General features: G+C 38.5%; 1 protein-coding gene across 1 annotated transcript in view; it reads left to right on the top strand.

The window, feature by feature from the left end:
• Positions 1-13459, top strand: part of C2CD5 (C2 calcium dependent domain containing 5) — a 50053-nt gene that overhangs the window by 5836 nt on the left and 30758 nt on the right. The window contains exons 7-9 of the mRNA XM_031063134.1: positions 2473-2624; positions 8128-8213; positions 13179-13287. Coding sequence (XP_030918994.1) covers positions 2473-2624; positions 8128-8213; positions 13179-13287 — 347 coding nt within the window. The remainder of the gene's footprint in view (positions 1-2472; positions 2625-8127; positions 8214-13178; positions 13288-13459) is intronic.

Here is a 13459-nt window from a genome sequence, read left to right on the forward strand (position 1 = left end):
ACTCATTCAATTTTTCATAACCAGTGTGATTTCTTTTTTCCCCAGAATTTGTTTTTCTTTTGTAGTTTTATTTGTCTGCAATAAGTTTTCTATTCCACAATTCTGAAATGTTTTAGGTTGGATAAGTTATTTCCGTAGAAGCTGGAGTGGTAGTTCTTGCCTAAGATGACTTTCTTTGTATTTATGTAGCAGTAGTACTACGTATCCTTGGCTTGTGATCCACCAGTTGAATTAGTTCTGCTTTGATGCTGTGTTTGTGCAATGAACATTTGAGTGAGGACCTCTCACAAATATACTTTTGGTTCAAGCTTAAATGTTTATAAGTGTGTTTATAAGTGTATAAGAGAAGATAAATTTTAAATTCTGATTGTTCTGTCAGTAATTTAGACAATGACTCCAAAGAGGTCTCATCTTTTATTGTGTGCTTTGCTTTTTACTGTTGTAAAACAAGAAGGACTATGGCAAAACAGGTAGACAGTGAACTTGCAGAGAAATCTTTTTATGATGAGAACTAGAATTTTGTGATTTTTGTCATATGTACTGTAGCACCAAACAGTTTGAATGTTTTGATATGCATACAAATTAATAGAAATATACTTGCAGTCTTCTTTCAACTGTTGCTACTTTTTCTGCATGGATAAATTAGTTATTTTCTGTTTGGTAGAGCAATACAGGAAGGAAAAAACTGCACCAAGAAGTGTATTACATATCCTGTATTTCTAGATGTATTAATTGAAGTAGCCATTTTCATTAACTTGAACTGTTCTGTCACTGCAGGAGAGATGAGGCATTTTTGTTGTGCAGGCATCAATTGCTCTGCAAAATTTTGCAAAATATGAGCTGACTTTTAAAAATTACTGGTTTCTATTTCATGGTATAGCTTGTTTGACTTGTCTTGATTTTAAAAATTGCCTTTAAAAACTTCAGGACACAGTGCAGTGTAGAGCAACAGCATGGTGTTTAAAAACATAAAAGGTAGACCTAGTAATTATCAACTTAAAAAGCACCCATAAATAAAACCAGTGGCTTTCACTCCGCAGCAAAATGTGGAAATTCCACCTCCCAAATTATCCACGTTCAACTCGGTGATGGCTATTGTCTCAGTTCAAAAAATGGGAATATTTCTCTAAGGCAGCAAAACCAACTAATATGATTCTTCTTATTCTTGGCTTTACTAACTCGATGGCCTGTTGCCAGAAATCAATGATGCAGTCACAAGCAAGCGCTTAAGCTGTTCCTTTCCCTCCTTTTATTTCATCTGGACTCTTGCATGCTAGGAATTGCAATTCTTAGAGTCTGCTTAGAGTAAGAGATTTCCTCTATCTAAACTTCCCTGAAATCATTGGTAACGTAACTCTGCAACCTGTTTGTATGTATTGTTTTCTTTTCTCCCACCCTGGCTGCAAACTCTCTCAGGTCTCCGCTGGTTCACGCGCCCAGCCATGGATGCCGCTCGACCCACAACAGCCCAATTCACACTGCTACTGGCTCACGGCTCACTCAGAACTTCTCTGTGTCTGTTCCCACTCTCATCTACACTGGTACGAGTCTGCTGACACTCGCAGCTGGGCAGAGGCAGCCGCAGGCACAGTGCCCCCGCAGGGCAGGCAGGCAGGCAGGGTAGGCAGGTACCGCCCTCTCTCCTCCCCCGTTTCCTCACGGACACACCTGCTGTTCCCAGGGTGCTGCAGCTCCAGCAAATGCAGGATAGGCTCTTGGACATGCCTCGGAGTCTCTTCCACAAAGCCACGCTCTTCACTTTCACGTGCTCTTGCTTCCTGTGAAATTAACTAAAACAGTAAGGTGATGGAACTGGGAAACAGTGATTTGAGCTCCTAATTGCTTTCAAACATAATTCACATACAGTAGGTTTTACAATGGTTCTAGGAAGGGTCTGTGCCATTTGTGGAAGAGATGGTTTTAGAGAGCAGGTAAGTCAAGCTGTGCATAAATAAACTGTTTGTCGATAGAGTTGTTCCCATAAAGATTCTCCTCTTTGCTCTGTTTTTAGCTGTAGCATGCTGCTGATGCTATAGGATAAGGAAACATATCTTTTTTTTTACCTTAAAATGCATATGTGTATATACATAAGTGTATAAATATGTATAAACACAGCTATGATTTCAAATCATTTTTTCTTTATTAAACTAACTCAAAGCATTGTGTATTTGACCAGATTTTTAAGCCATAAACTTTTCAATTTTTTTATTTTGCATATATATATATAATTTTTTGTCACATCTCATGCCTTTCATTTGGCTTAATTGTTTCATTGTAGATGACGAGCATCTGTGTGTAGGATGCTGAGAGGGTAAAACAGCATTTCTTTGCCTCTGGCCTCATTCCCAGCCTCGCTCCTGAGGAATAGCTGCTGGCCCTGCCCCAGTCCCATCCTGGTGTTTGGATCATGCTGCTGTCAGCCAGGTCCTTTGGCACAGGATTACTGAATATGTTTCCACCTTCTTCTGGCAGGATTCCTTTCAATGAAGATCCCAATCCCAATACATATTCATCAGGACCCTCCACCCCTCTGAAAAACCAAACCTATTCCTTTTCACCTTCCAAGTCCTACAGTCGACAGTCCTCTTCTTCTGACACAGATTTGAGTTTGACACCCAAAACTGGTAAGGCACTTCCACCCACTTTTTGTTTAAGTTGTTTCTCTTTTTATATTTTCATTCAACCCCTTTTGCTTTTTGGCATTTAAGTTATCAAAATGATGTGAAAATTGGAGACCTCACACAGCACACCTCAAGCTCTAAAGGGTCAAAATTTCAATCCTACCTGTATTTCCACTGTGCTGGATAACATGAAAATTGCTTTTGTAACACAACTGTGTTGTGTTGAAGACAAAATAAAACATCTCAGAGCATTAAGGGAGTCCTAAGTAATTGCCTTTTCCTTATTTCCTCCATTTCATATCATAGATCATAGGAGTGTATTTCTCACCACAGTATGTTAAGGATGGTGTTACTAAAGCTATGTAGCCTTCAAGCTTACTGTCTTGGGCCCTAAGTTTACTGCATACATTTATCTAATTTTGAACTCCCTTTTGCAAATTCAAAACTAGAAATGTAGCAGCCACTGAATTTTTATTCTCTTGGTGTATGGAAATAGCTTTACATACACAGTATACACTTTGAAGGTAGCCTAAATTACATTAGAAGTAATCCAGCCATCTTCAAAAAGCATTTTTCTTTTTCCTTTGCTTTATCATAATTTTTTCAACTTGTTTTTTCTCCCTCCTTATTTTTTAGTCTGTTGTTAGAATCATGTCAGTAATAATGTCAGCAGAACTCAAAGAAATATTGTATGTTTATTTTTCATTATGTGACCAATGCTGTGAATTTTGCTATCATGGGGCAAAGTATTTTGTAGAATTGTATATAGAAGTGTGGTTAGTTTTTAAATTATGTTTTAAATTGTGGTGTTTAAAGGCCAGAACATCCTTGGCTCCATGTAATGGGACAAATTTTAAGCATATTAAGGTAGTTGATTCAGCTTTACTTGATAGCACTCCTTTCAAGAATTTTTCCTACAAGGTAAATTGAATATTGCATTCAAATGGAGTTGAATTAAATATTCCATGCAGTTTATACCCTAGATGTGTTAAAAATACTCCCAGTTAGCAAACTGTCTTTCTTAGTGCTGTCTTCTCTGTCCCATTTTTAAAACAAACAAGCAAAAAAAAGCACACTTTAGTTTTTGTCCTTTTTAAAGGATGTCTGCCCTCAGGGTAACCTATGGTGGTCACTCATTTAAAGGACCTACAGATAGAACTGGATGCTTGTTTCTTGAGAGCACCCCAAATTCAGGGGTTTGGCTTACTGAATATTTGAAAGCCAGTTTCTTTTGATCAGATTTTCCATGGTAAAGATGATGTCATGTAAAGGATTTAAATGTAACAAAGGTGGACATCTTTCTGGATGTAAGAGTTGTGAGTTTAGGCATGTGCAACTCACTGTGAATGAGTGAAGGTTTTAAAGCAGCAGCCTTGTGTATTTCCTGGCAATGTTAGGTAGGTGATAAATCCTGTTGGTTTGAGTCAGTTCCTTCAGAACTGAAACAGATTGTCGTTGGTGCCTCTTGTTTGGAGGGATTTTTCAAGTATGTAAAGATATTTTTAGCTATCTTTCCAGTATTAAAGCAAACTGTGGGCATAGTTTTGCTTATTAGCACTGTCTTTTTGGCAACTTTTAACTCTGCTGCTGAAACTTGTCCTGAGAGGATTTTCTAGTTACATTTAAACATGCTCTATCTTGCTATGACAAACTCAATTTTGAATCTTAGTAGACTAAAAGGACAACACCTCATGAGTAATCTGTTTTACTTTTACCCAAAATTTGATCATATGCAGAAGACCCTTCCATAACATACTAAATTCAGTATGTTGTTCTTAACAATTACTGTATATGTTTAGACCTCTGTTTTCATTTCCCAAGGCTGTTACCAAGTTCAGGTGTTCTCAGTGTGTAAGCTGGTGATCTCAGTAGTTACAGAAATGCAAACCTCTCATGTGACACATCTGATGTTACCAGGTTTGAGATACCCATTACTCAGGTTGGCTGATGTGAGAAGAGAACTATTTTCTGCCATTTCTGTAGTATATTATAGTCTCCTTTCTTTCTCAGTCAGGTAGTGTGCTGATGTGTCTGAGATGGACATTAACCTGGAGAAACAGTGCAGATACCACAATTTCCAGTATGAGTAACAAAGCACTGGAGACTGGAGCTTGGGTCTGCTTAAGCATCTAATTTTCAATAGCTCCAAATCTGGAGAATATTACCTTGATGTCTTCTGTGAAATGCAATTGTGCTTGTGTTATCCATTCTGGTCTATAAATGCATTTGCTGAATTTGGGTTTGAAGTTAGAATTCTGGGAGCAGGGATATATTTTATGCCACTGCAAACGAACAGAATCAGGCTGACAAAAAGCACGATATTTTTTAATCAGATAATACATTCTGATGTGCCATAGCATATGTTTGGAGGAAATGGGTAAGGTGGGAACTCCTTTACTTGATGGAAACTTAGAAGTCTACAAGATTTATTACTCTAGAAAATCATAAAATGAATCCGTGGCCACTTTGGAAAATAACCTTTTCTACTGAGATAATGCAAGTAATCAGATTAAGTGTGTGCAAAGACTCTGTTGTTTGGGTTTTACTCCATACTATTTGCTATCAAATTTTGATTGGCATTTAAAATGTTTAATTACCATGTCTCTAAAAAATTAATTTCAAAATGAAGTTAATCAAGTAATGATTTTTAAAGACATGCTTCTCATGTACGTTGTGGAGCTGTATTGTCATTCCATTTCTTTGTATGTCAAGAAATAATTTGCAGTAAGTGTTGATTCATTTAGAGAAAACAAAAATGCTTCATTTTGATTTCTTTTGTCCATTTCTTTAGTCATCTTCTGAATCTACATCTTTGTCTCTATTACTTTCCTCCACAGCACCTTCCCCACAGGGACCTAGGATTTTCCTGTTTCCCAGCTCCCCTACACTCTCTTGTGGTTCCCCACATCTTAAAAAGTCCTGTCTCCTCCTCTCGGGGTCTAGCATTAAACCTCTACACTCTAGCCATGTCAGCCCAGTTGTTCTGAGGAAAAGTGTTTCTTTCACTGAAGAGCTGCTTCTGGCTGCTTCTGGTAGGATCTATCTATTATGGCCTTTTGAACAAACTTTGAAGGAAATGTTGTTATTTGATTAACGCACAGCTGCTTCTATAACCCTGGGTTTGCTCAGTTAGCCTCTGAAAACTGCTGGCTACATGACTATGCATTCCATCTCTCACCTCTGCCCCAGAAGCTTGAAACACCTTCAGAACTTCTTAGAGGATTGGAAACAATGTCATTTATGCTACAGAATTACTTCTTTACCCTTGAAAAATATCCTTTGCTAATTGGACTGAAATAATTTGCTTCATTTGTAATCCCACACATTCTCTTCACTTTGTTGCTCCTGCATTTTGCATGGAGCAGCTGCTCATTGCACTTGCTCGTGAATTCATTCATAATTTGCTGAAATAATGGTTGTGAGATGCTACCAACTCTGCTTTTTAATTTAACCTTTTAAACAAAGCCCATGCTTTTTATTTTTACTGCCCACTTTTTCATTTCACTGACATGGATTATTTTTATAGATTTCAATTAAATAATTGTTGATATTGCTTCGCTTTTTTTGTAGAAACTCTTTTGGTTAGTTTGTATTTTTTGAGTTTGTTTCGTGTGTAGTATTTATGCTATGTTTGTCTGTATTTAGTCTTGTATAGTCCCTGACAGTGATGTTTAGAATCAATGCTAAATAGTAAAAGCAATTTAATCTTGTTTAATGGGACTATACAGATACTAATAGTTTTGTTTCCTTATCCAAGAACAGCTAAAAATACTCATTGAAAATTGTAGTGGTTTTATATCTAATTACATGGTAATGGTAGCTTAGTAACTCTTGAAAATGAATGAATGAAGTTAGGAATGAATTTACATACATTATTAAGTCTGGTATTATTTCTAGATCTCCCAGTCTTTGGTAAAACAAGTAACTGCACCTGGATGTGTATTTACACTTTTGTTCATCCTTACCAGATTCTTGATCAGAAGGAAAAGGAAACTAGCAAGGAATTATTATGTTGAGTCAGTTAGAAATTCTGGAGAAGAAAATCTTGGCTTCATTTCTAACTGTTTGCACTGTGCTGTTTGTATTTCATCCTGCTCCTGACACCTTTCTGTTCTTTATGCTCTGCTTTCCTCTGCTGCTTAGGGGCTTCTTTTTGCTTTGTCCTGTTAGCCCTGATGGCTTTAGACATTAGGAATAGCAAGGAGAATGTGTTTCAGGCCTGACATATTGCCAAGAAAATCTGAGGCACTGTGTTTGCTTTAGGAAAAGCACACCTTGGCATGTGTTTGCAGTGCTGTGTGAGCACGGAGCCCCCAGGTCACTGTCAGACACATAACCTGCAGCTCAGCTCACTCTGTGAAGGGACATGTCCCTGCTGCAAGTAATGCCACAGCAAAGGTGTCAGTGCTCAATCAGATGTTAGTGCCCCTGTCAGCTTCCCCTGCACCAACCTGCTGGGTACAGGTAATGCCCCAGCAAAGGTGTCAGTGCTCAGTCAGATGTTAGTGCCCCTGTCAGCTTCCTCTGCACCAACCTGCTGGGTACAGGTAATGCCCCAGCAAAGGTGTCAGTGCTCAATCAGATGTTAGTGCCCTTGCCAGCTTCCTCTGCACCAACCTCCTGTGCCAGGGGAAGGGCTGGAGGTGAAACTCTGAAAAGGAGAGAATTACCACGTTACGCAGAATTGGAGTTTATCTTGTGTTCATAATCTGCAGGTTATGTGTGTGCCAATGTAGTCATCAAGTAAGTGTAGTTTTAAATGCTGAGCAGTAGTAGCCCCTAGCTTATTTGAATGAATCAGATGAGTATTTCATAGTGTAAAATAATTTGTGATTTTTTCCAGAGTTTGTATTCAAATCAAAGGATATGCATTGCGTTTGTGCTTTCTTCTTGCTCCTCATCATGCATTATGTAACTGCTGCTGTAATTACATGTACAGTCTCCTACTTGTATTTAGGAAAGGTGGTTTAGTTACCTGAAACTCTCTGAAAACCAGATTTTTATTACTTCTATTAAATAAAAATATTGTAATAATATTAGTGAGAGATACACAAGTATAGAATAGTCTGGCAGAGACTCCTGTTGATAAGGGAAGATAATCTGGTTATATAAAAACTTAATGTGAAAATTAGATCTCTGTTTAAATCAGGCAAAAAGTCATAACAAAAAAAAAGTAAATTCTGTGTTGTAGGAAAGGATTTTAAACCTGCACCTTTAAGTTTTTATATTTTAAAGTTTATTTTAATTCAGGTTGACAGCAGGAAAAAATCTTACATGGGGGGGGGTTGTTCAAATGCTATGAAATCACTGCTAGTTGTGTGAGAAGGAAAACCTAGAACAACCCTCAAACCTAAATTAAATTTTTGATGCATTTTTTTTCTTAAAAATTAAGATTATGGGGAAATTTTGACTGTTTTCAATGACTCATTTTTATCTATTTTGAACTCTTTGATTACAAATTATAATATATGTTTCTTTGAATGTCATTTGTACTGATATTCTTCAGGAATGGGCAGTGGGAGTGCTGGAAAAGAAGGGGGGCCATTTAAAACTCTTTTAAGACAACAGACTCAGTCAGCTCTGGAACAAAGGGTAAGGCATTTTGTACTTCCATTTCTGGTTTACTGAAGTGAAAATTTATCTTGTAGTAAGTTAATGTTTGCTGTTACTTTCTGTTTGAAAACGTGTAAGTTTTGGTCTGAACTTAGTACAAATGCTGACTGTTTAATAGCCCTTTTATACACAAATTATTTTAAAAGTAATGTATTACTAAAGCACTGGGAAAAGTGGAGCAAATAACTATGCACAGCACTCAGGTAATTCCAGTGGTGTTAAGAAGTTATGGGAGAAATTACTGATGTGCTCTGTGAAAGGTACTGATGCATGTTGAGTTCAACACTTGAGTAAAGACATGATGATAAAGTTTTTACAGAAGCCAAATTCAGAAACATTGGCATAGCTTTAAACAAGCTGAAAATCCCATTTGGGTTTGGGAAAAGTTTCAGGTTTTGGGAATGGAGTTGTTACCTTGTGCCCCATTTCATGGAGTAGAAGGTAGCCTTTAATTGGGAACTTGAACCTGAACTACTTGCCAAGCAGTAAAAGGCATTTATAGATTTAAACTTTTCCTCTACTGGACTAAAAATGACATCTGTCATTATACTGAACAGACTATATGATGAAAATAGTGTTTTTAATAAATTGTTTACATTTGGAATGAGTAATTGCAACTTTTTTTTATAAACTATACACTGCTTTGATCAAAATGTTGATAATGAGGTGTCTTGAAGGAAGAAATGGGAGTATATTCGTACTCAGAAATAAATGTATTGCATCTAAATGTGGTTGTGTTCACAGGAGTCAGGATGAGGGAAGAGACGAGAGTGTTGATTTGATGTCTCAGAAGGCTTGATTTATTGAAAGTATACTAAAGAATATAAGAAAAGATTTCATCAGCAGGCTAGCTAAGAATAGAAAAAGAATGATAACAAAGGCTTGTGACTGACTGAGACAGTCTGGACAGCTGGGCTGTGATTGGCCATTAATTAAAAACAACCACACAAGACCAATCACAGATGCCCCTGTTGCATTCCACAGCAGCAGATAACCCTTGTTTACATTTTGTTCCTGAGGCCTCTCAGCTTCTCAGGAGAAAAAATCCTACGGAAAGGATTTTTCATAAAACATGTCTGTGACACCTCAGCCAGTGCCACGGGAGGATATGTGTTAGTTGGGAGCACAAGCCCTGCAGCTGTGGGGTCTCAGTGGGGGTTGGCACACAAACAGGAGCCTGCCTGCAGTGGGGGTGACTCTGCTCTCCTCTCTTGTGTTCCCATGGCTAAGGGAGGATCGCCCCGCAGGTTCTGTGCCAGGCGGGTACGTTGGAACAACGGGACCCCTCCGCCCCTTCCCTGCTACTGGGGGTTTCCAAAGCACCAGCTCACATATGGGGGTTTGGGAGCTTTTGCAGATTTCTGTGATTTTGTTCATGCAGATTTTTTTTGATTTGTTGGTTTTAAGAGCATTTTTTAGATCGGTATTTTGCATGTTGATACATTTCAGCTAATATTTTAGTTTAGGTATGAATATAAATCCATGGCTTTTTGCTTTTAATTTTTTAATTTGGCTGACAGAATGCTTTAAAGCAAGCCTTTTTTCTGTTTACTTTTGATTTTGCTAGCATTTAGACTTTCCATGGCTGATCTTTTTATTTCCTTAAAGACAATTAAAAAAGTAAATTAAGAGCCCTTAATGTATTTTTAGAGCCTGAATTATTTGCTCATTATTTTGATAAGGTCTTTGTATTGGCTAGTAGGAAAAAGATACTGTAAAATAGGATGAGACACATTGAATCTGTTATTGATGGTGATTATGATGTAACAGCAAAGCATGTGGACAGTTAATTGATAAAATATATTTTCATTCTGTGTTCTGAAAAATTCATATTGGATGTGGTTTTGCTGTGGTGTTACCTCTTTTGGTTACCTTGAAGTTGAGTTAACTGGAATGAATAACATCTATAAGTTGTTTTGTCTGTTTAGTACTACACACATAGACAGTGCACTCTGCTTGCCTGGATTACTTAGGATAGCAAGTATTTGGGAAAACCAAGAATAAATTCAGTATATATAATGCAGTTTCACAGGTGTTAGATATATCATAAAATCCCAGAATACTTTGAGTTTCAGGGACCTTAATGGTCATCTTATTCCAGCCACCCTGCCTTGGGCAGGGACACATTCCATGAGACCAGGCTGCTCAAATAGTTCTTTTGAGTCTTAGATTAGTGGGGTGTATGGTAATGCTAAGGCACCTGAAAATGAGTTCATTTAGTTGCATGTCTCAACAGCTTTTTTTAACCAAGTGTGGTTTTGGTATATTGCTTAAATAACCCGAACTGCAAACTGAACAGAGTTAGTTAGAAAGGTAATATTCCTCAATTTCTTCCCTGAAAATAAACCTGTAGGAAATACAGCTGTGAAAAACTCAGGTGCCTGTTACATTGTACATTAATAACTGGTAAAAATTCCCTGGACATCTGTAGATAGCAAGAGTAACTGTAGCACAGCTGTCTCTCTGTATATTTTTAACTAAAAGAAAATACATGCTGCATTTCCATCAGTAGGAAAATTTGATGTTATCTTACTCCTCAAACGTTAGCCTGTGTTTTTGTAGAAATGGCCAAAACTGCTCTCAGTGGTGTTTTGTGTCTCACTTCCACAAATTCGGGACAAATTCTGCAAGTGCTTGAGTGATCTCTTCTGCTGCCTTTTCAAAGCAGGGATCTGGTGGCCTTCATCTCTGAAGGGCACTGCAGGAAATCTGTTCTCGGGAGATTTGTTGGGCTGAAATCCTGACTTGAGCACCTTTTCCTTCCAGTGACTTCTTACCCACCCATCCCCTCCGTTCAGGTCAAGAACAGCTGAGAGGTTGTTTGGCCACCTTGTGGGGTGGCACAGTAGTATTGAACTCTTACAGTTTACAACATGTAATTGAGGCTGGAACTTGTATTTAAATAATATAATAATATTTAAAAACCTCTAAATTGAGTTTAAAAAAGAAAAAAAATCTTCATATGAAGTGATGGAGTTGGATGTGTGTCAGAATGAATGAGAGGTTAACAGAATTCTCTCAGAATGGTTCAGTGAGTGTTACCCAGATTTGTCTGTGGCTCAGGTTAACTGACTGAACACCTTATTTTATCATGTGTCATATTACAGGCTTGGGAGCACTGATATATTACTGAGATAGAAGCAAGTTGTTATCTGAAGTTTGGCCTGGTTTCTAGCGTAGGGAATCAGGCAAACTGGAAGTGCGAGCATGTTAAAATTACTTGCAGTACACAGCCTTGTGGAGAGGAACAGAAAGTGGAAAAACTTCTGAATTTCCATTTAGAGTAAAAAACATTGGATTTGCTCAAGCTTTAGAGCATGGAGTGTCGTTTCCTTGGCTCACTCCATGCTGCTTCAGCCCTGTGTAAATGTGTGTATACATAGAATGTAAGTGCAGTAAAGGCTTAGTGCAATTTCATATAGGTGGCACATTCAGAAAACTCCTTTATTCATTTCTGCAATCCTGGGAAAGCAAGTATTTTGAGTATTTTGGCTATTGTGATAACTTGCAAGGCACTTTGCAATCCGTTAGAACCTTCTGGGGGAATCTTCAGTGCATCCCTCTCTAGAATCCATCTCTGCTCCTGGAGACCCATCAGTCAAGCAGGTTTGCAGATCCTGGGGTGAAATCTTCCTACTTCTTCATTGCATCATAGGGCAAAGCTGCAGGGTTTGGCTTTTGGGGTTGTTTTTCTTCTGGTTATTGATACTATGGTTGCTGATTTCAAAGTTTGCCTCGTAATTTTGAAAGTTTAAGCCAAATGAAAATCCGGAAAACTTGAAGTTTGTAGGAGCTTTTAAAAGTTCTAAGAGTTCCTATAAGAAGGGTGGCAAGAATCCTGAAGTATTAAATTTTAAACCTACGTTGGGCTCTAGTTTGGGATGATTTTTCTTACCATATATTGCTGGAAGAACCTGATCCTCACTGAACCTGCAGCATGTGTGCTGGTCAGGTAGAAGCTTGGTCGAATTGTACTCTTTCCAAGTATGTGAGAAAGGAATCTATCCTGCACTTTCTCTCATATAAAAATATGGTGTTTATTTGTTCCATTTAATCAGTTACTATTATACAAAACAGGATTGCATGATTTTTCTTTTTTTTTTTGCTTTCTGCATTTAGAATTGCTGAACATGAGTTATTGCCTTTCCCCCATAAGTATGCTATTATTTATATATCAGACATATCACAGAATGTTTCTGGAGCAATTAAAATCTAGTTTTGGGCTCAGATTCTTTGAATATGACTTTTATTTCATTAAATGTGTCTTGAGAAATTGCCATTATTACTTACTTTACCCCTTTTATGAATTAAAAGTTGGAGTAGTTACTGAAAGTTAACTCTTCATTTCACTTATTAACTGGAAGTGTATTATCTTAGTTTAAGAATTGACAGTTGTGTTTCAAGACCTGTGCTTTATTTTAAAAGATGTATATTTACTTGTTATATTTAGAGCTTACTCGCAGAGCAGTCCTTTGATATTTTTAGGTATGTTTTCCTGTAATAAGACAGTCCTCATTCTTGCAGGACTACAGTTTGTTTCACCCTGTGCTTCAGAATCAAACTGCAGTCAGTTGTAACAAGAACACCTAAAAATGGAGGAAAATTTTATTTTTTTACCAGCTAATGAAGGAAGAATTCTGGTGTTTAGCAGCCATGGTAAAAGTGGATCAATAGAGATTTTATTAATCTCTAAATATGTAAAGTTTTGATTGTTTGTTGCTGTTATGCTGCGAAACAACTCTGTGGGGGAAAAGTATTCTTTGAGTGTGTGGAGCCTGTGCTTTTGTGCCGTGGGTCCGTGGGCAGGCGTGGCTCTGGGCGCCTCTGGCCCCGGGCAGCGCTGTGCTTGCGTCCAGGGCAGCAATGCAGAGAGCTCGGTGCGTGTCACTGCCACGCGGAGCCCTTGCTCAGCAGGCAGCTAATGCTGGTGTTTAATGCCCACAGGAATTCCCCTTTTTCACCCTGACCACCTTCCCACCCGGCTTCCTGGTCCACGTCGGGGGCGTCGTCAGCGCGCGCTCGGTGAAGCTCCTGGATCGCATCCACAACCCCGGTACGTCGGCGTGGGAACATGTGGGAACATGGGCCTGGCATGGGAACATGGGCCTGGCACAGCCTGCCTCCCAGCCCTGGTGACACCTTGGGGAGGGACAGGTCTGTTCCAGCTGTGCACAGCTGCCTCCCAGCCCTGGTGACACCTTGGGGAGGGACAGGTCTGTTCCAGC

This window comes from Geospiza fortis, unplaced genomic scaffold (genome assembly GCF_000277835.1).
Source record: "Geospiza fortis unplaced genomic scaffold, GeoFor_1.0 scaffold292, whole genome shotgun sequence".
In the NCBI taxonomy this organism is placed as follows: Eukaryota; Metazoa; Chordata; class Aves; order Passeriformes; family Thraupidae; genus Geospiza; species Geospiza fortis.